This window comes from Cryptotermes secundus, unplaced genomic scaffold (assembly GCF_002891405.2).
Source record: "Cryptotermes secundus unplaced genomic scaffold, Csec_1.0 scaffold213, whole genome shotgun sequence".
Classification (NCBI taxonomy): Eukaryota; Metazoa; Arthropoda; class Insecta; order Blattodea; family Kalotermitidae; genus Cryptotermes; species Cryptotermes secundus.
The window spans coordinates 2,541,010-2,564,663 of NW_019731264.1; the positions used below are offsets into that span (position 1 = coordinate 2,541,010).

The 23,654-nt window shown below is 42.5% G+C and overlaps 1 protein-coding gene across 4 annotated transcripts in view; it reads left to right on the forward strand.

Moving 5' to 3' along the window:
• Positions 1–12,621, forward strand: part of LOC111866759 — a 31,987-nt gene extending 19,366 nt beyond the window's left edge. For all 4 annotated transcript variants that reach the window (XM_023855997.2, XM_023855998.2, XM_023855999.2 and 1 more), the window contains exons 2-5: positions 1,959–2,089; positions 6,102–6,206; positions 8,918–9,093; positions 11,456–12,621. In XM_023855997.2, the coding sequence (XP_023711765.1) occupies positions 2,017–2,089; positions 6,102–6,206; positions 8,918–9,093; positions 11,456–11,626 (525 nt within the window). In that variant the 5' untranslated portion in view covers positions 1,959–2,016 and the 3' untranslated portion in view covers positions 11,627–12,621. The remainder of the gene's footprint in view (positions 1–1,958; positions 2,090–6,101; positions 6,207–8,917; positions 9,094–11,455) is intronic.
• Positions 12,622–23,654: the final 11,033 nt, after the last annotated feature.

Below are 23,654 nucleotides of genomic sequence, written 5' to 3' on the forward strand. Positions count from 1 at the left end.
AATTTCATAAGGTCGGATGGTTTCACTTCAAGCCTTTCTGGATCGACTTACTCAGAATATTATACAGGATAAAATGGTTAATTATAAACTATTTATAGTGTTCGAACACATTCTTAGATACACCATAAATAAATAACAGTACAAACCGATCACAATGACCGCGTGGTCTAAGGCATGAACATCCTTCGCTCGCTCGAAAGTTGGAATCGTGGATTCGAATCCCTTTCATGGCATGAATTCTGTATTGTGTGCGTTCATTCTGTGTTTATGTCGTTCTGTGTGTAGGTAGCGGTCTTGCGATGGCCTCATTCCCCTTTCAAGGAGTCCTACCGACTGTACATAGGATCAAGAAACTGAAAAGCAGCCAAGGCCAAACAAAGGGTTGTATAGCAATAATAGTAATAAATAAATAAATAAATAAATAAATAAATAAAAATAAAGCTGGTTAATTCAATCACCGTAGCTGGTGTTCCCAAAGCATAAAGAAAAGGTAAAGCTACACGCGTAATAGGCCGTGGAGGCCCATAGGATTGTGAGACGTCAAGGCTCCCACATTTTCTAGACAATCGGCTCACAGATGGCGGTGAGGTTGTCAGTCTTACGGGCCGACCTCCCTTTATCCAGAAGGAAGATTCCTGCTATTCATTTCTTTTAGAGGCTGAGTCGACCCCGGGGCCAGGATTACTTGAATTAAAAATCCAATTACCACATCGGAAATTGAACTCGCGACATTCTGACTTCTAGCGTAGTGCCCAACCAACCAAGCTACCGCGTACACACGCCTCTCATCCAACTACGCTACCGCGCAGCCCTTCCAAACATGTTCAGACTGGAATTACACTGAATGTGAAATATATCCCACTAAACATTTTCAAGCCGGTCACGGTAGCCGACCCACCCCCAGTGGGTCTAGGCCTACCTCCATGAACTTCACGTTCATTTCGGTTTTTCTACATCTTACACATTCGGTAGGATTCCTTGGGCGGGTGATCAGCTCGTCGCAAGGCCTCTGCGTGTATACAAATGCAGAAAAACGCACACACACAAACTAAACATCCATGCCCTGAGTGGGATTCGAACCCACTATCCCGGTTTCCAAGCGACCGAAGACAGTACATGCCTTAGACCGCTCGCCTACCGTGACCGGCGGTATAAATATTATGCGGCGTAATTTCCCCATGTCTATCTTATCTTTTTGTCAGGACTTGTTTGGAGTAGGACAGACATATCACTTCTCCTTGACATGTTCTTTCGAGTTCCACATGTCAGCAGATGTGTATCGTGTTTTCTTATCCCGAATATGGCGATTACTGATATTCCCTCCAACTCTTCATTCAATCAGGGATTTACAGGAGATCCGAAAGTACGTTCCCATCTTATAGGGACACACAGAATCTTCGATATGATCAACGGGATGTTATTTGTACGGCTCGTAAATTACTTGTACCTATACATGAAGAGTATTAATATATGGGAGCGTGCATGGGCGGTTTACATCTTGCAGGTTGCTGGCTTGGCTTAATCTTCAACCCTGAATATAGATGCAGTTTTTCTTCCGAAATATCGATGAACTTCTACCGGACCAGCATCACATCCAAGAGTATATCATTCTTCACACTCCCCAATCTTACAAACTCAATCCAGGCACATCCGTTTACATATTCTCAGCAAATACTGATAATCACGTGGTGGAGTGGGGCTTTCTGTCCTCTGTCCATAGAATCAACTGCCTTGTTTTTTTTTTTCAGTACCGTTTTACTGTATTTTCTGTTATCTGTTTTGGCCTTCAGATATTGGTTTAGCACTCGAGGTCGCAAATTTAAAACTGTTATGTTTTATCACGGGAAATTCGTACTACTCATATGAAGAATATTTCGTACGACATAATCGAACAAGATGATCTGTGATATGTGCCGATAATTGCAGTAAGCAAACTCGTGATCTCTTATCGTGTGTAGGTTCATATAGTCGCCCAGAACACTGCATGCAGACTGCACCAGAGGCTCGGAGAGGAATATGTTCCGCTCTACGGTTTTGCTTCTCATGCTTGGGTGCGCATGCACCATAGCTGTCGACTTCGAAGATTGTGGTAAGTTAATAGTTAATTCTGTGATTTATCCAAATATGTCAGCCAATTTTATTCTATTCTCTTTTCAAAATGAAAGCATGCAGTACTAACTGGCCGATATTCATGTAATGTTTTATTCGCACAGATCCATAGGAGGAAATATATTTTCATATTTACGGATTCAATATCGTGATGGCCATGCGACGTTCTGGTGTGTTTTCGACAACAATGACATTAATATAGATTCCTAATTTTTGTGATGCAAAGCGTAGCATGAAGCAACGAATTCTGTTCGCCCTCCTTTTATGTATTACATAAATTATTAAGACGGCGGCCTCGCATAAATTATATTCAGCTTTCAATTTTACGGCAGCAGACCGATCTAGAGAAATATTTCATAGAAATCAGAAATTTCGTACTGTAGAGTGTAGAGCCGTTCCTAGGCAACGGTTCGGTAAAAACGTTTCCGCTGCAACGGATACGCATACGACAATAGAGGTACTTTTGGAAACGTTTTTTCTACTTGGTCCTTGCAAAGGGGTTAGAAGGAAGACAATTGTAGCAAGAAGAGGAAGTTGGAAAGGAGCCGCCGTTCAGAGAGGACTTCAGCACTGAATCTGAGAGAGAGCCATTATTAGAATCCGCTATCAGGAAACGTCTAGTGAAGACATTGAAAGCTGTAAAAGGCTTAATGTGTGCTTTAGTGATTTATAAAGTGTGGAAATCATAGATAATGTTATTGTTATTTGTAGTTTCTGCATGTAGGTGGTCAATCCAATTATCCAAGACCCCGTCAACCCCGTCTATAGTCACCCATACTATGTGGCAGTATCAGATATTTTTGTTTGTTAAAAATACCGAATATGAAGAAAGAACGGAGATTTAAGGTAAAGTCTGCTACTTTCCACATGGACACTGTGCACACGAGTATAAAAGTGAATTATATACTGATTAATTCACGTATAACACCTGTTGGCCTCTTCAGAATGTTTTAAAGGAAGCTAGGGGTCAGAAGGTCTTGCAAAAACTTGTTGTAGATCTGCAGTTTAGGCTCTCTGTATAATGATGACAGCTGATGACAGTGCTTCCCTTGATTGCGGCCTCCAAATTAATGAATGTGGGCCCCTGAGGGCAACTAATTACAAAGTGTGTTTCTTTTTTTCCCCTTGGCACTACAGCCCCAGTGGGCCTAGGCCTACCTCCATGAACTTCTCCGTTCACTTCGGTTTTTCTAGATCTTACACATTCAGTAGGACTCCTTGGGCGGGTGATCAGCTCCTCGCAAGGCCTCTACCTGTACACAAACACAGAAACACGCACACATATAAAGTAAATATGCCCTGAGTGGGATTCGAACCCACGATCCCGGTTTCCAAGCGAGCGAAGACAGTACATGCCTTAGACCGCTCGGCTACCGTGACCGGCTAAGTGTGCGTCTTAGCCAAGAGTAAAGATAACCGGTACTAGCAGCTACCTTCAATTCCAGTTTGTAGGCTGAAATTCTAAGAAACACAGATAATTTCGTCATCTAAAAATACCCCACGAATTTCTGCACTACATTCCGTGACATTGTACACAAATTGGTCAAATGCTTTCGAGGGGGGGGGGGGGATATTCAACACCGCTTTCAGTATGTGGACTATATGTCGTAGGATACGAATATGACTGAAGGAATAGAAGGATCTGGAACAAAGCGGTGGTGACCTAAATTACCTAATAGCATCCATTTGTCTGGGGAGAGTTAGAAAAACTACGAAAAACCTCATTAAACAAAGCAGAAGACCCCCCCCCCCCACACACGAACCGAGTACGTTAGAGTATAAGTGTAGACCAGGCTGTAAAATAAAGGTAAACTGTTCCTGTGCTTACCTAACTACGCCATGAAGACGTATGGGGGGGGTGCATATATAGACCCAAACTTTCTTGACCTCAGCACTAGTTGGAGGTGAATGGTCAGCTTCACGCCTCTGGCGCCTTACCCCTGGGGAAATAGCCGAAATAGCCCCCGTTTCCCATTGCATAGGTAGCTGGGTAGGCCCCAGAGCAGCTATGAACAATGTGGATAAGAGAAAATTCTTGACCTTGCCGGGACTCGAGCTCCGATCCCTCGGTCGTCCATCCAGTAGACTGTCGCTATGCCGACTGCGCTATCCCGGCTCCTGGAACGAAGCGGCACTCACCTAAATTACCTAATGGCATCCATTTGTCTGGAGAAAGATAGGAAAACTATGAAAAATTTCATTAAAATACTACTTTCAGTAGACCCCCCTCCCCGAGATTCGAACAAATTGCGTTAAGAATACAAGCCTAGATCATTACCTTTAGACCAGCCTGTTCAGTGGGCAAAAGTTATGGCTTTAGTAACATGAGACAATTAGGCCCACAGTAATTGTAGAACACGTTACTTATGCATGCCCTTAAATTATATCATATTGTGTCTAGTGCATAGCTACTGAACACAGGACAATATTGTTACGTGACTGTAGAAGGGGTTTTGGGTTGGATGTTGGATTTGTTGACCACTTCAACACACAACTAGTAATTACACTTAACTAGAGCGCCATTGCTGATCTTCACACTTTACAAATCACTGTTATACACACACACACACACACTAGTATTCTCAATCTGTTACTAGACGTTCCCTGGTAACGGCTTCTAACAGTGGCTATTCCTCTGCTTCCGGGGCTCAAGTCCTCTCTGAACGGCGGCTCCCTCCCAACTGTCTATTCTTGCTTCAATCGTCATCCTTATAACCCCTCTGCAAGACCTAGTAGAAAATACTTTTTCCAACAGTAACTCTATTGTTCCGTGTGTATCAGTTGCAGCCGTTACCTAGAAACGGCTCTACACGGTACAAGGTTTTAACCTGGTGACTTATTCTTTCATTCCGGTGAATTCGGTAAATTTGGCGAGAAATAAATATACAGTTGCCACACCAAATACGTTAAGGATAGTAGACCATTCGGTACAGCATTGACAAGAAAAAGGTTGGCAGAGAAATCGTAACTGAATTATATGCCAGATATTATTACAAAACCCATATTTGCTACTTCTCATTTTCGTTTACTGTGATGTAGCTGGTGACGACATTTCAGAACTGCTAACTGGACGCAGTTCCAACCTCGCCTCTTCTTCGCACACCACTTCCCGCGCATTTGTCTGCATACTCACCCCTCCAAGCGGCCGCTTTCAAACAGATTTCTCGCTCGACGTACATTTCATTGCGCTAAGAAAACCAGGTGACGTTTATAAACGGCAACGCTTCTCGTTGTGTATTAACCCGAAAGCCCCATTATTTTATATTCTTAGATCGAAATGCGTTCTTCTGAACTTGTTTGTAGGAACTTGTCATTTATGTTCATTCCGTGAAGTAAGAACCACTTTACATATCCACATAGAACTGAAAAATTAGGTTAGATTTTACATTATCAAGGGGCCCCTATATACAGATTGTAGGATCCACTAAAACGTTGGTAACTATCTACCAGACTATACGGCGTCAAGTTCTAGGAGCTAGTAATCTTGTGAAAAATTATCTTTATATATCTATGTATTTACAATCCCTGTAACAGGCCGTGAAGGTCCATAGGGTTGTGTGACGTCGAGACTTTCTACACAATCGACTCACAGATGGCGGTGGAGTTGTCAGCCTTAGGCGTCTGCGGCCCTTTACTGCCCGGAAATTTCCTGGTACTCATTTCTGTTAGAGACTCAGTCGACCCCAGGGCCATAGTGCGGCTGAAAAGATTACGTCAATTAAAATCCCAACGACCTCATCGGAAATCGAACCCGCAACCTTCCGGCTTGACAACTGAATCTTCTCAACCGAACCCTTCTTTATAACCACTTTTCACGGGCCACCCACAAAACACAGCCTTTATTGTTAAGAAGGCGTGTTTACTTATCCGTTCCCCAGCAATAGACGTTCTATTGTTGCGTGCGTTGGTAACAGCTGGAATGTGTTTACTGAGTCGTTGCCTAGCAATGAGTTTATACGTCACGGTATTCATCTTCAACTGTTGTGTTACAGGTTCTGAATACGATGCTTTAAGCATCAGCATCGACGGATGCAGTACACTGCCTTGCAACCTAGTCGCAGGTTCCAGTACAACTGTCACCTCGAGCTTCAAAGCAGGTAAAAGCTGAGAGGTGCCGCATTTGCCTGAATACAGTAAACACTTCTATCTTTCGAGTAGTTCCCCATAGAAGCTACACCACAAACGTTTGCACAGTTGTTACTACTAGTAGAAATTATTTTCGTCACTTTGCACTGTATTCGGTGTTGTGCAAACAGGATCGATACTCAATCGAATTGGCTGGTGCGTTGTGCAACCTTTGTATTAAATCAAAGTGTGAATAGTTTTATCTTCTGGGGTGCAGCGCCACGTAGGCCGGTGGAAGTCGACCGACGTTTCAGAGGAAAATGGCGCCTCCATATGCAGGGTTGAAGACAGAGCCAAGCAAGAGACAAGCACAATTCAGGCACGAAGTAAATCTCTGTTTTCTGCTGGTTTCTTAATTGGCTTACTCTTCAATCCTGAAGAGGGAAGTGACATATCCCTCTGAAGCTTCGCTTTATTTCCAACATTTGCTATACGGCACTATATCCCTAAAGATAGAACTATTCATAACAACCGCTGTGAGAACCTAAAATTCTACAATCAAAATGTGTTTTGTATTTCTACCGTAACAAGAAGTGCTGAACAAAACTCTGTATTGTGAATTGCACAAAAAAAGTTCAGTCGTACTTCTGCTACACGGCGTCATCATATATTAACAATGAATTCTGGAAGTGATGTATTAAATTCCAGTACAGGTCATAAGGTCGAGGGTTCAATTCCCGATAAGGTATTTGGAACCTTTCAATTGACCTTATCCTTCCAGCCGCACTATGGCCCTGGGGTCGACACAGCCTCTAACAGAAATAAGTACCAGGAATCTTCCTGGGGGTAAACGGAGGCCGGTGCGTCAGGCTGACAGCCTCACCGCAATCTGAGAGCCGATTGTCTAGAAAATGCGGGGGCTTCGACGTCTCAAAATCCTATGGGCTTTCACGTCCTGTTACAGGGATACTTGCACACCTTTAACGTTTTACCTTCATTTTGGAAGATTTTTTTGGTAGGTAATGTTGCAATGTTCTCAGGAGTTAGATTGTATAGCGTCGAATCATGGGAAGACATGAATTGAAGAGAACTTGGAAGGAAAGTCATGGTTTGAGGCATTTGACTGGAAGAGGACTGAGAAAAATTACGAAAACCCTCAGTCAGAGATTCGAAATCAGAACCTATCGACTACGAGTATACAGGGTCAAGAATGTGCCAATTAGCATGGTACTTTGAAAGATAAAAGTAATTTATACGAAAACAGAAGCTTTAAAATTGAGCATTATGACAAATTATTCGCTAAATTCAGGGGAAAGGAAATTGAACCGAATACGTATAGAGACCTGGTTCGGAACAAAACAAGTGGATTTTGTAAGATTTGAGGCTTTCACGGCGGTGACTATGAAGAAAGCAGTCTTCTGGGATTTGGCACCGTGTATATGTGGTGTTAACCGACGTTTCGGAGGAACGTATCGCCCCCATCTTCAGGGTAGAAGAAAAAGTATAAGAATTCTGCAAGCGACAACACCGTGAGAAACGGTAAAGCAGACTGCTTTCTTCAAGTGAATTTTGGACGGAGTAGAGAATATAAATTAATAAGGGAAGTGGAAGGTAGAGAGCTAAATGCGCTACTTCACTCATGCTGACACACTGAAAATCTCTCACCAAGTGAAGTTTGCGCAGGGCAATTGCGTGTATATAATTAATGCAGTCTTGTTTCGCAACAGCGAGGCTGCATAAGACAGATGTTGCATACAATGACGGATCATGTACGCAGTACTTTGAAAATTCCGATAATATCGTACATCATCAGGGCTGTCGTACACCGCATTAGGCAGTGATATATGAGTATAGAGCACCAGTGGAACAAAGATTAGGAAGGGAAAATCCATGAAGCTGGTTGGGCAGGTTTTAAATAGCTGGTCGAGGCTGTATACGTAGGATCACGTGTAAGGAGGAAAGAATCCTTCTGGTTGGAGAGGTTGAATATAGCTGGTTGAGCCTGTATAAGTAGGATCACGTGTAAGAAGGAAAGAATCCTGCTGGTTGGAGACGTTGAATATAGTTGGTTGAGCCTGTATAAGTAGGATCACGTGTAAGGAGGAAAGATTCCTGCTGGTTGGAGAGGTTGAATATAGCTGGTTGAGCCTGTATAAGTAGGATCACGTGTAAGGAGGAAAGGATCCTGCTGGTTGGAGACGTTGAAGATAGCTGGTTGAGCCTGTATAAGTAGGATCACGTGTAAGGAGGAAAGAATCCTGCTGGTTGGAGAGGTTGAATATAGCTGGTTGAGCCTGTATAAGTAGGATCACGTGTAAGGAGGAAAGAATCCTGCTGGTTGGAGAGGTTGAATATAGCTGGTTGAGCCTGTATAAGAAGGATCACGTGTAAGGAGCAATGGATCATGCTGGTTGGAGAGGTTGAATAGAGCTGGTTGAGCCTGTATAAGAAGGATCACGTGTAAGGAGCAATGGATCCTGCTGGTTGGAGAGGTTGAATATAGCTGGTTCAGCCTATGCAAGCAGGATCAGATAAAGGAGGGAATGATCCTACTTGGTTAGACTAGTTCGGCCCGATCTCTTACACCTGAAACACTGTGTAAATCAGACACATCTCGCAAAGTATATAGTGTTCAACATAATATTCGTATTCTAAATCAAACTTTGCCACAAATTTCATTCACCATATTCTTCTGGTAGCATGCATGAATGCACAAACAACAAACTCGTTTTGTTTCTTGTAGATTTTGAATCAAACATTCTGTACCAAGAAGTGTACCTGAGGTTGAATGGAATCAACATTCAAGTGGAAGCAACTCCTGCTCCCTGCACAGCAGGGTCGGAAACAGTTTGCCCTGTGAAGGCGGGAGCCGTCAACCAGTATTCTGCTGTCGTGAATTTCTCAAGCGACCTACCCCCGGTACGTCACATTAACAATTTGTATGGTATCTGTCGGTATGAGAAGAAGGGACAGTATGTGGCAGCCAATATACTTGTACCATATTGAATTTATTATAGTATGAATACGTTTCATTTTGCACGTCTGCATGGTAACTTACAAATTTGATTTACATAAATTTAATAAGATGTCCAGATAAGAGCTTATGATACAAATGTTTCTTTAAGTGCTTGAGTTTATTTGTTTTCGGACAATTATAAACTGATAATGCACAATTACCGATCCATTTCTGTGCTTAATATCCGAAGATTTAAGTTGTATATTGAATTTGTCGGAAATAACCTCAGATATTCCCAGCCTATCAATATTTGTAACTTTAAACATACAGATTTGTGAGGAATGCCAAACAGTAGTGGCACATTGGCAATCTCCGGTCACGATTTCATATACCTATTCACCATGATTTACTAGCTATAGGCCATGAACAGTCTTCACAATTTCGCAGTGTCCTGCGCTCTATAAAATATTTCTTAATGAATCTGCATATTTATCGAAAGTCTCTTGTCAATGAAAAGTTCAGTGTGTTATATTAAACGGTGCTAGGTTTGCTTCCACCTCAGATGCTAGGTATTACTGATGACAGCAAATGTTAAAATTAAAAGTACAGTATGCGCCAAACTACAGTACTGAAATGAAAAGACGTCCTGTTGATACCACTGTCTATTCATGTGAAGGCCCCTTGCACGACAGAACCTTCTCAAATCTTGAAGAAATGGTCCGATCACCATGTCCCTTAAGCGTTCTTGGGTGGCGGTAAGAGCATTGCCTTCCTCATCCCCAATGAAATAGGGGCCCAATATACCGTGTGCTGAGACGGCACACCATACCGTCACACGTTTACTGTGTAGCGGTTTCTGGACGATAACATCTGGCAGCTCAAAACCAAGGAAGCGAGTTGTCTGGCGACCACTTCCGTATGAGCGGAAATAATACTCAACTATGAATACTTTTTCCTCTGTCGAGAGACCCATTTCCAACAACAACTGCACAACACAACTTCCTTTTCACTACTGGGAACACGTGCGGCTGGAGCTATGCCCCGTCGACAAACGCACATGCGCGTTCGAGATGCGCGAGTTTCAGTACTGCAATTTTGGCGCATACTGTACACGTATATATCAAATTTCCTTTTGTGACACGACAGTCACTTGACGCTTCGTTACTATCTGTCAACTGGCTCTGAAGGTGCAGTGATATGCTTGGTGTAACTGAGAACAAGGGAAACATGCATACTCAATCATACGGCAGGTTATCTCACCGAGATTCGTTTTGTTATCTTGTGTGAGAGCCCATGTCTGGCACACGTATAAGCTTTCTAGATAATAGCATGAATAAAAGAATTCCACTAAGTGGCTAGCTACTGAGCCGACTGGATGACTCGCTCCCTTTCACTAGCACTGTCACGCGTCCGTATTCCAATTGAATGGTGCAATCCTTTTGCAATCAGTGCACGCCCACTGGAAACTGTAGCGTTGCGAATAAACGAATCCAACTATTTACGCTTCACCTACTGACCACTTCATAACTTGTAGTCTTCTCCAAGCATAATTAGAATGATCAATTCAAGGAGGATGAGGTGAGCAGGGCATGTAGCACGAATGGGGTAGAAGAGGAATGCCAGAATAAAAGAGACCACTGGGAAGACCAAGGCGTTGGTTGGTGGATAATGTTAAAATAGATCTTAGAGAGATACTATGGTACGGTATGGATTGGATTGATCTGGCTCAGAATAGGGACCAGTGGAGGGCTCTTGTGAACATGGTAATGAACCTTCGGGTTCTATGAAATGCTGTGAAATTCTTGAGTAGCTGCAGAATTGACGACTCCTCAAAAAGGGCTCAGCTCCATGAGTAAGTAAATAAGTATCGTTAGGGTTTGCTTTAACAGGACCTTCCAATATACACATACATCTCGCAAGCGGTCTCTCCCGGTTTTTTTATCTAATATGTGTATTAATTACTCGTGTCTCCATGCGTACTACATACTGCACCAATCTGCCCAATTTCCCCTTTATGTAATAACGCAAATAACATTTGGTGAAGACTACAAATTGTGGAGTTACTCTCAGATTTCTTCAGCCTCCTCTTACATATATTTGCCCTCTCCTGCTTCCAGCTATTCTCCTCGGCAAGTGGTACTCAGAATATTCTTCCTTCTTGGTCACAGGCCCAGTCCCATCCCATAGTTCCCTTCAAATTCCAGTTTATAATACATGTTGCCTATGTTTATTTTATTTCTAGCACTGTCGGAATTGTCAGAACTGGCGTACACAGGAAGAGAAGCCGGAAGTGACATGATGGAAGTGTTTCATTTTGTTTTTCAGGTTGCAGGAAGTTTGTACTGGAAGCTCAACAACAGCGACGGCAGCAACGTGATATGCTACAAGGTGGCGATTAGGATCCTGTACAGTTCAAAGTGGCTACAAGTTCCACACCGTAAACCGATTTCTGAAGAGCAGGAGTCTTATCGGCACGCACAGACGGATCGCAGCTAGAGAGAAAGTCTGAGGTCTGCATCAACACACAACCACAAGAAATCGTAGTGCCTGAGAAAACTCACATAGTGTATTGGTTGACAGCAGTTTGAAAATAATTTCCCGTTCTTCCATTTAAAGAAACTTTCCATAGTGACACGCATGTACTGTTGCAGAGAGGACACAAATGTATAGTTGATTCTGATGTCGGTGAATAACCCTATGGACTGTCGGGTTTCTGGACTTCGTCCATCGTCCATCGTCCAGTATTCTTTAAAAATAACGATATCAGCATGTGGGAAACTGGAGCTGTTTCCGTTCTCAGATGATGGGGAGGGAGGCACTGTTGAGTCCGTTAGAAAGAGCTAAGCTCAGACTGTCAAGTGACTGAGGTTAGCTGTTTCTAACGGAATCAACAGAGTAAATGTCTTCCACCCCTTCAGCTGAGGACGTAAATAGATTCAGTTTCCGGAACGTTGTGTTCTCTAGCTTTTACAACACCGGACAATGGGCAAAGTCGAAACCCTCATTAATTACAAGTCTTTAGCTTCAATTTTTTACAGATGTCAAAAAGAGGTTTCATTCCCTGGCCTTATCAAATATCAGACATACATCCCCTCTATAAATGAGATATCCCTTGAAGAGCATGAAAGGGTTAAACTTGCAGATACTGTACTGTGGTTAAACAGAAAATAGAGTATATAAATTTCCGAAAAAAGGGAAGCTTATATTTCATATATTTCGATCTTTCAAAACTTCTACTTATGATGTGTGGGTGTTTTATGTCAATTCGATTAATTATATGGAGAATTACGTATATAATGTTTTGATGTATGTCTATGCAGTCACAGGCCTTCTTTGGCAGAATTAAGAGGAAGAACATTTCCCATGAATTCAGAATCTAAAATTTTCTTACTCAATCAGATATTTTTGTATTGCTTTCTTCCGTAAAATACACTTGAGTTCAGTGATTCAGTATTGAGGGGGTGGGTTTCCCCATGCACCGCGACTTTTTGATAGTCTATTGTACGTCCCCCTTTTAATTTCTACAGTCTCCATCCCCTACCGGTACTGGTGCTCGCTATTTGTCCCTTTCTGCCAGCAAGGTTTCTACCCTCTACTTGGCAGTGGTATCTAATACTTTAGTCCCTTTCTGTCAAAGAGGTCGTCCCTCCTCTGGCAGTGGTACCTAATACTTCCCCATCTACCGGAAGCACTGGAAACTACTTTGGGCGGGAAATGTTGGGCCTAATTTAGCTCAGCGGTCTCTTAGAGACATGAGGTTCTTTTACGTGCCGTAAATCTACGACACGGGACACACGGCTTAAAGTCCCTTCCGGAGGACTTGTTCCCTGAATTTTTCCGCCCTTAAAAATTCCACGAGCTCCGCCGGGTTTTTGAACCCGCATACCTTGAGGCATGAGGTGGGAACGTTACCCCTAGACTACGGAGGCCGCTTACACTTGAGTTACGAAATTATCACTGTAAAACTGTATATTCATAATGATTCATATTGCTGTGAAGTCGTTACGGGTCGTATCTTTGGTTTAGACAGTAAAGCTTAAAAGGTGTATTGGTCTTGACTTGCATATAAGTTTAGATTCAAGCCCCTCCACCGCCCTTACAATAAGCCACATGTGAGATTTAAAAATCGAATGCATTGATATTATATTTTTCTATATTATTCCTTTATCTATGCCAAGGCCTATACATATACAAGCACGTGTGCAAGAGTTCAAAGGCTTAGGGTTTTGGAATGTAACGTATCACTTATTAATACCAGATTATCTTTCTAGTCAAATTAAAAAGCCCGACCATTGTTCTGTTTCCAACGGCTCGTAAGTAGTTACTATCGGTGTTACAAGGAGGCATGACTAATCAACAGGGTGATTCCAAACTATTTTTGTTCATAGTCCATGGAAAACCGACAATAATTTAGAAACACGTTTCATTAAGGCCGATCGGTGTACGTGTATGTTAGGGATATTACGACAAGGCCATTACAAAACGAATTAAGTAAACTGTTTCCAGTAATGTAGTTATATTTTTAGGGGCAGTATAATATTATGCGAGCCGGTCACGGTAGCCGAGCGGTCTAAGGCATGCACTGTCTTCGCTCGCTCGGAAGCCGGGATCGTGGGTTCGAACTGTTTCCTGTGAGGTACGAACTGAATTCTTATACACTGCCGGTCAAAGTAGCCGAGCGGTCTAAGGCATGTACTGTCTTCGCTCGCTCGGAAGCCGGGATCGTGGGTTCGAATCCCACTCAGGGCATGGATGTTTGTGTGCGTTTTTCTGTGTTTGTGTACAGGTAGAGGCCTTGCGACGAGCTGATCACTCGCCCAAGGAGTCCTACCGAATGTGTAAGATCTATAAAAACCGAAATGAACGGAGTTCATGGAGGTAGGCCTAAGCCCACTTGGGCTGTAGTGCCAAGGAAAAAAAATAATATTATGCGCTGGGGAAATTTTCGAGTTTTAATGAAATTAAATGCCACAACCTAGCTCAGTCGGTATAGCGACTAACTACCGGCTGGACGACCGAGAGGTTGGAGTTGCGAGTGCCTGTAGGGGCAGAGATTTCTCTCATCTCTATGTCCTCCAGGATGAATGTGGACTCCATCTCGCTTCCTCTCAATTGGTACCGGGTGCTCTTTCTCCGAAGTAAAGCAGCCATTAGGTGAAGATGACCACTCACCTCCAAGCAGTACAAAGGTCAAGAAAGTGTGAATCGATATATCCACTCCCCCATACGCCTTCATGGCCTAGTGCTTAATTAGTTAAGCACAGACACAACTTTTTACAACTTTCTTACATTATCTGCCTAATCGACTAAGCCCATGTAGCACAGCCCTACATGAAGAATTAATATTAGCCCAGCAAGACAAGAAATTCTCTTGCATTTATGGAACCGGCAGATTCATTACCGACTCTAGAGCAGTCAGCCACTAAAAGAATCTAGTAAAGTTTTCCATACCCTCTTTCCTTGTCAGTATCTTCTATAGAGTTCTTTAAATTTGTCTACATAGATTTTCAAATATTTTAAAGGTGTCCATGCTGTTTTATATAAATATATCCTCCTCTCGTAGTACATTTCCATAATGGCATATAACTGACAGTGATGTAAGGCCTAAAAGCTTTGTAAAATGTTTTGACCTAAGAATGACGAAGTTGGGGGCGGCGGTACTTTGAGATACAATATAACGAGGAACTTGGCAGTTTACGAAACACTTAGTGTTCCTGGAGCAGTGGCTTCTGGGATACTTCAACCGACTTGGAACTAGGTGGAGGAGACAAGGAATACATAGAGAATATTGGGGGAGAAATTTCTTGGGAAGAAATCAAAAGGAATACAGGGAATATCGCCTTAAAGACTTACTTTTAAATATGCGAAAATTCTGGCTCCGTTTCTTTCACTGATTTTATAAAATACAGAACAAATTTAGAATCAGATGTCCCGGAGTTTTGAAAGATGAATCTCATGAACAGATCGCACAGAACTGCCATTACAGGCCAAAAACAAATACAATTAATAGAAGACAGAAACGCTTTTAAAAATTCCGAGTGAAAGGTAAAGGTATCCCTGTAACAGGCCATGAAGGCCCATAGGGTTGTGAGATGTTGAGGTTCCCACATTTTCTATACAATCGGCTCACAGATGGCGGTAAGTTTGTCAGCCTTACGCGCTGGCCGCCCTTTACCCCTGCAAACCAGGAAGATTCCTGGTACTCATTTCTGTTAGAGGCTGAGTCACCCCCAGGGCCATAGTGCGGCTGGAAGAATTAGGTAAATTGAAAAAAATCCACCTCACCGGGATTTGGACCCGCGATCTTCCGGCTTCTAGCATATTGCCTCAATCAACAACGGTACAGCTTGCTCCGTTAGGATTTAGAAGCGAAAATGAGAGTTCTTCATAGAGGTAGCTATGCTATAAAGTGGCTCATGCTTCATTTAATTCATTTTCATTCAGTGAGAACACAGCTTATGGCCCCTCTTACGTTCTAAATTGTATTATTTAAAATCTTAGAAGACATTAAGAGACTTTTACTTAGGGTGTAAAGGTACAAATTGGCCCGTCACATAGCTACATCAGCAACATTCGTGGCGAATGTATAGATATACAAGACTGTTGGTTGCCCAAAGGAAATGGGATGATGGAAGTTGAAGCAGATCTCAGCTTGTCAAGTGTCTTAACTGCAACAATAATATACAAGCGGATTTAAACATGGTAATATACGTGTATATTCTTATGGATGACTAGACATTTTATATTGGAAACTTCTTGTTTTTTATATAAGTTTACAAGAAGTCAATATAACTTGAAGCCCACTATACTTTAATTTATTTAGCCCTAATAAAAGAAACGTGCATCGTGAAGTGCGTGCATAGAACAAAAAAGACATTGAAAGGTGGTGTGTGGAACATTTATGATGGTTGTCTGAAAAAAATGCACGAGTGTTCGACGAACAATGTATGAAACCTTCATTTCTCCAAATCCCAAAAAACAAGATTTTCTGTACTCAGTCTTCCAGATTACAAGTTTACGAGATAATAAACTGTCTTATATTTGGTGTAAATATTTGTGTCTCGCTCATGGGAAAGAACATAGATTAACGGTACTTGAGAAAAATACTGTTGGAGATAATATTTGAACCTAAGACAAAATACAGACATAACTAAGAAAATCTCATAAAGAGGATCATCGTGACTGGCGATCTTAATGAAATGTGATTAGAATGACCAAATTATGGATGAGGTGTGTGGGCTTCCACTGCACGTGACAGATAAGAACTGCATTTTTTTTTATTATTCTTAGTGGGGTGAGACTGAGCCCGTTTGGTACTAGGGCCAATAACTTCCTACAGTATCAGCCCCAGACTGTAGATGAGGGTGACTGTGGAACAATACGTGGAATGAAGATTTGCAGGGAAGACCGAAGTACTCGGAGAAAACCTGCCCCAGCTCCACTTTGTACACCACAAATCCCACATGAGCAGACCCGGGCTTGAACCCGGGCCGCCACCGTAAGAAATGCATACAAAACCTGTCGGGTAACCTGAAGAGAATAAAAAATCCTGACGAGCTAAGTGTAAGTAGGAGAATAATATTAAAAGAGATCTTTAAGAAATGTTAAAAAAGAACGTGTTAGCGCGGATTCATATGCCTTAAGACGGTGACCAGCGAAGGACTTTTGTGAACACGGTAATGAACTTGCGTTACATAAAAGCGGGAAATTTCTTGACTAGCTGAGCAACTGTCTGTTAATCAGAAAGAGCTCTCCTCCATTCAGTTCCTTAGTTACATTAAATTTCAAGATCTCACGACAGTTCGTGACACCGTGCAGTCTGGAGAGGGCCCAGTGCTTGTGAAGAACATAGCCCCTCCATCTTTACAGCAGAAAAGTGAGGCAAGCAAAGAAACCGACAGAAGTAGGAAGAAAAAACGAACTGTTCGCGCTTACGTAACAAGTCAGCATTTCGTTCCATTCACAGTTCCCCCCCCCCCTTGGCACTACAGCCCCAGTGGGCCTAGGCCTACCTCCATGAACTTCTCCGTTCACTTCGGTTTTTCTAGATCTTACACATTCGGTAGGACTCCTTGGGTGGGTGATCAGCTCGTCGCAAGGCCTCTGCCTGTAGTGAGCCGCACTTCCTCCTCTTCGAAGACAACCACGCTCTGCTACCAATTGTTGAGCCGCTTCGAAGACAACCGGAGCTCACAATCGACTGTTTGTCTCGTGGTGTTCCAATGCCTCCCCAAAGTGGAAGGGGATCTCAAGGGAGGAACCGAGAGGGTTAGCTGGCATAGGCGTTGGGCAGTANCCATTCACAGTTACATCACTGCAATACTGTCTAACTTTCAAGGCAAGGAACATGAATTAACGAGTTAACTAATTATTTCATATGTACTTAATGACAAGCATAATTCTTTCTTTGTCGAGCACAGTGGCCACGCCGTCTAAGGCATGAACCGTCTTCGCTCGCTCGAACATTGGCATCGTGGGTTCTAATATCACTCAAGGCATGGATGTCTGCTTGGGTTTATTCTATGTTTGTATTGTTCTGTGTGTAGGTAGCAGCCTTGCGAGGGGCTGATCCCCCGTCCAAGGAGTACTACCAACTGTGTGTAGGATTAGGAAACTGAAAAAGCGGTCGAAGTCTAACCAAGGGCTGCAGAGTCATAGAGAGAGAGAGAATTCTTTCTTTGAAAACAGTTTAGTACTGCTTGTAGCGAGTAAATAAACTCCCTGCTCTTAAACAACTCAGGAAGTAGTTGCCTTCTTCATGAAATCCTGCCAGTGGACCCACTTCAGTTCAGCCTTGTTTTCAAACTACGTCTTGAAGTTTCAGTTTAATATTATCCTGCCATCCTCATCTATGTCCCCACGTTGCATCTACCCTGTTCTCTTAGGGTTACAGACTACATTTCACACTATTATAAATAGCGGGCAACACTGCAGCTTACATTATATCTCCAGAAAGGATGTGGAAAGACAAAGTCAACATCGATGGTGTTCGATACTCGTACGAGAAATTCGAAATATCTGCTTTGCGTCAGCTTGACTGCTTTCGGAGAGGGCAAGATTTGCAGGAAGTAATAACAATGACTAGCATGTAGGCCTACAACTTGTGCTGAGCTCATATTAGGTCCCGGCTTCTGAAAACTCCACTGTTAATATTCTGCCAGCTGCTTCACGCCCAATTGCTTATTCTATACGAAGTTCGCCGGCGATCAACCCATTGTTTAATTATCCCTGACAGCAATTACAACGATCCTAAGACTGGCATTATGCGAATTAACAGCTCCCATTTATTTCCCATTAGGCGTTCCATGTGCACGTGATGACTTGTTTGGTTTCGTTGGTTTCGTTCTCATAACCTGCGTTGTCCCTTTCTACCAAAACTGTAACATCATGACGCCAAGTCTATAGACACGCTACTCACTAGGTACGCTCATTAACTATCAAGGAGCATACCGTAGAAGGAAATTTGGCGGTCACGATGGTCATGCGGTCTAAGGCATGAACTTTCTTCGCTTGCTCGGACGTTGGGACCGTGGGTTCGAATCCAACTCAAGACAAGGCTATTTGGTGTGTGTATGTCTTTATTCTATATCTGTGTTGTCCTGTGTTTAGGTAGAGGCCTTGCGACGGGCTGATCACTCGTCCAAGGGGTCCTACTCTCTGCGAAAAATATTTACGGAACTGAATAAGAAGCCTAGGCTCTGAATTGGGTGGAAGAGCCGTTTAAAAATGAAATTTAGGAGTAGAAATTAAGAATCTGCATAGACTTATTGAGCCCCCCAAGGTCCGTTTCTCAGTATATTCTCAGTGATAGGTCTGAGGTCCTGTTTGTCTCTCAGTTTAGCCCCGAGGTTAATGATGATGATGTCCACAAGTCCTTGAAAGGGCAACCAAGCTTAAAAAAGTTGATACACGCAAGACTCAAATTAAATTTAACTCGTACCCTTCCCTTCATACACGGTGTGTCCAGGATCCGTTGGGGCTCTTTTTTTTTTCTCTCTCTCTCTCTCCCTGCAATGCCATCTGTTGGCGAGTTGTGGCGTTAAGATTCTTGAAGTTTCAGCTGTGGCTGTCTATAATTTCAAAACGCAAGCATCGCTGCATCATATGTTCTGACCTTGAATGTAACAGTACTGTTCTGACGCTCGTAGGAAAATTGCGGTTGAACAGAGAGTCAACATCAAATTTTGTTTCAAGTTAGGCAAAACAGCCGGAGAAGCGTACGAAATGATGAAATGTGTGTACGGTAGTGATCGTTTAGGTCGCTCGAACGTTTTTCGATGGTATGCTGTATTTCGTGACGGCAGGGAGGACACTGAAGTCGCTCCACGTGCATCAAAGCCGAGAACAAGTCGCACTGAAGAAAATGTGAAAAAAAGTGACCGGAATCCTTGCATCAGGCAGATGTGTTTCTGCAAGACTCATCCAGGAGCTTTTGGGAATACCAAGAAGTACTGCGCATCTAATTTTGGCCGAGGTTTTTGGCAAATGGAAGGTCTGTACGCGGTTTGTACCGCACGCAATTGTTACTGGTGACGAGACATGGTGTTTTCAATACGAGCCTCTCACATAGCGGCAGAGTGCAGCGTGGTTGAGCCCAAAGAAGCTGAAACCAAAGAAAGTGCGCATGCAAAAGAGTCGAGTAAAGACACTGCTAACCGTTTTCTTCGATTCCAAAGGAATCATTCACAAGGAATTTCTGCCAGAAGGTCAAACAGTGAATTCTGATTATTATCTTGGAGTCCTCAATCGTTTGTGGGCGAGAATTCTTCGAATTCGACCCGATTATCGAGAGCAAGTTTCCTGGTCACTCCTCCACGACAATGCCCCACTCTACAAATCGGAGATCGTGCGAGATTTTTTGGCTAGAAAAGGGATCACAGTCCTTGATTCAGTCCTTCACGTATTCGCCAGATTTGGCTCTAGCAGATTTCTGGCTGTTCCCAGAAGTTAAGTTGGCAATAAAAGGAGACCGTCACGACACCATCCAGGACATCCAAAGGGAATGTAAATAAGTTTTAAATGCGATTCCACAAAAGGAGTAAGGTGACTGTTTTGGAAAACTTTTCAATTGATTCCAGCTACGTACTGATTCAGAAGCAGACTATTTTGAATAAAAAGTTAAATTTTGAACATAATTCACGTCTTGTATTTTTACTGAACACAGTCCTAACAGAACCTGGACACACCGTGTATTTCCTCTACTAAATAACACTGGTGTTTCGCGGTCTGACAAACCTAAGAGCCTCCTTGGCCTGTTACAGGGAAAGTTTTAAAATTCTTTTTTTTGGGGGGGGGGTTCATGGCCAAGCAACTTGAATTTCACGACGTTTTTGCTCCTCCGATTTCTACGTCATTTGTCTGTCCGAGACAAGGCCCGACGACTTGTGCTATGGTCACAAATTACGCTTCGTCGGTCTCACGGGCTATATATACTATTGTATCAAGGCTATTTACACCGGCTTGAGCTCCTGCAGACGAAGGTATGAACTGAAGGTCCGCCGCCCTGTTGATGGCATAAACATCGTTCACTGGTAAATATTATTTATTATTTTTGAATATAATTTCGTCTGCTAAAACACAACGAACCGAAGAGATTTCTGTTGTTTTATTGGATAGATTTGCTAGTTTGGGGGCACCGTTTTTCCTCGAAAATGGTAATGTGAGTAAATTTGCTAATAGAGTTGTGGAAGAAGTTTGTTCAGTTTGGACTTAATTGACCACGGGAAACCTAAACACAGTCAAACATAAGGTTCGGTTGAGCGAGCCAAGAAAGAGACTGAGAATATGCTAAGCACCGAGCTCGAAACCGACTGCGTATTAAACTGGAACGAAGGATTGCGATTTATACAATAATTTATGAATAAAATATTGAAATTATAGAAGCCGCCGCCATCTTACAATAGAACGTGACAACAATAATCCTCTAGTAAACTTTCAGCAGCCGGTCACGGTAGCCGAGCGGTCTAAGGCATGTACTGTCTTCGCTCGCTTGGAAACCGAGATCGTGGGTTCGAATCCCACTCAGGGCATGGATGTTTAGTTTGTGTGTGTGCGTTTTTCTGTGTTTGTCTACAGGCAGAGGCCTTGCGACGAGCTGATCACACGCCCAAGAAGTCCTACCGAATGTGTATGATGTAGAAAAACCGAAGTGAACGGAGAAGTTCATGGAGGTAGGCCTAGGCCCACTGGGGCTGTAGTGCCAGTGGGAAAAAACTTTCAGCAAGAAACTCACAATAATAGGAATCTTGGAAACAAGCAGTTATGATTAAAGGGTGATAAGAAAATTCCAACAATGGACAGACAACAATAACGTTGATGAGAAATATGGGAATAAGGGAAACGATGATCAACAAAATGGTGTATCTGTTGCATGCAGAAGAAAAGAACAAACAATACAAAAGCGCAAACGTCCATAACAAGTGGCAAGGAACAAGCACAATTATAATAAGTAAAAGTAAAGCGCAGAAAATTTTCCATATTTGTAAAACGGGTGATGATGTCATAATGAATACTCCCGTCGTGACTCTAGAAGTCTGCTGCCGCTTATTTTAGAAATGTAAAATAATCAACTCTTTAAGAACCAAACACGAAATCCTTGTGAGGAACCAATTAGTCATTTGCAACAAACAGCTGAAACACCTTCAAGGTTTACCGAATGACGAAGAGTCTGTAACGGACTGTGCTAAAAATTATCGCTATTAAGTGGTAAAAGGTATAAAAGGAATTTTGCAAAGGATACTGCAACCCAAATGAATGCAGCTGCAAAAATAGCAACAAATTTTGCAATTCCGAATGTCACAACAATATATCTTGCGTCATTAAAGAAGTAGGCCTAATTTTTCCTTAAATTTCAGTACTTTCTGTGTTTCAATGTGTCCTTTATTTTTTCAGTCACACTTTATAAGGCAACAAAATGCTTTCCATAGAAACGTGTTACTTAAAAGTGCATTTGATTAATGTGTACTTTTAAGAAACTGGGAACCAAATGTAAAAACAATACAAATTGAAAATTTATATCTTATAGGGTATAGCACGGTGTTGAAAGACAAGCGACGTTTCGGAGGAAAATGTCGCCCTTATCTTCAGTGTCGAATAAGCCAAGGAAGAAAGCAGCGTGAAGCAGATAGCAGGAAGGGCTATCTGCTTCAAGCTATTCTCTCGTTTGGTTTATCTTTCCACCCCAAAAAATACAAGGAAAAAAGCGTAAGATATTGTGGCGTGCCGCCTAGGGCCGGAATATTTGGAATCAGAACGCATCCATTGCTATACAACGGCTAGCAATTCCTAGACAGCGAAGCCTAGGAACTCCTTACCCCGGAAATGAATGTCTAACAATGGTGTTTCCGCCGTTACAAACGAATTGTTTGAGGCAGACATGTATTCCCACGTTCGTTGCGTAACAGCGGACGGAATTAACCCTTTGACAAGATATTCCCTATTCGGTCCGCTTTAGAATATGCCATTAGGAAGGTCCAGGGAAACCAGGTGGAACTGAAATTAAACGGGACACATCAGCTGTTATCTATGCCGATGATGTGAATTAACTGGGTGATACTGTAGATACCATAAAGAAAAACATACAAACTTTAACTGACGCAAGTAAAGAGGTTGGTCTAGAAGTAAACACAGAGAAAACTAAGTATATGTTGCTCTCTCGTCACCAAAATGCAGGGCAAAATAATGACATAAACATAGGAAACAGATATTTTGAAAATGTGGCACAGTTCAGATATTTGGGAACGACGATAACAGATCGAAACCTGATTCAGGAGGAAATTAAGAGGAGATTGAACTCGGGTAATGCTTGGTACCATTCAGTCCAGAACCTTTTGTCTTCTCGTCTGCAGTCCAAAAACATAGAAATTAGAATATACAAAACTATAATTTTCCTGTGGTTCTGTATGGGTGTGAAACTTGGTCTCTGACATTAAGGGAGGAACACAGACTGAGGGTGTTTGAGAACAGGGTGTTGAGGAAAATATTTGGACCGAAGAGGGATGAATTGACAGGAGGTTGGAGAAAACTGCATAATGAGGAGCTTCATAACTTGTACTCTTCTTCATGTATAATTAGAATGATCAAGTCAAGGAGGATGAGGTGGGCAGGGCATGTAGCACGAATGTGGGAGACGAGGAGTGCGTATACGATATTGGTGGGAAAGCCAGAAGGAAAGAGACCGCTGAGAAGACCAACGCGTAGGTGGGTGGACAATATTAAAATGGATCTTAGAGAGATAGGATGGGATGGTATTGATTGGATTGATCTGGCTCAGGATAGGGACCAGTGGAGGGCTCTTGTGAACACAGTGATGAACCTTCGGGTTCCGTAGAATGCCGGGAAATTCTTGAGTAGCTGCGGAATTGGCGACTCCTCCAGAGGAGCTCAGCTCCATAAGTAAGTAAGTAAGTAAGTGAGTGACGCAGTTTGCCTTGATCAGTCTTTTATTTGTGACTAAATTAGTTTCGTTTCTTTCTTGTCCACGCTTACTTTACAATTTTCTTCGAGTTGTTACGTAAATAAATAA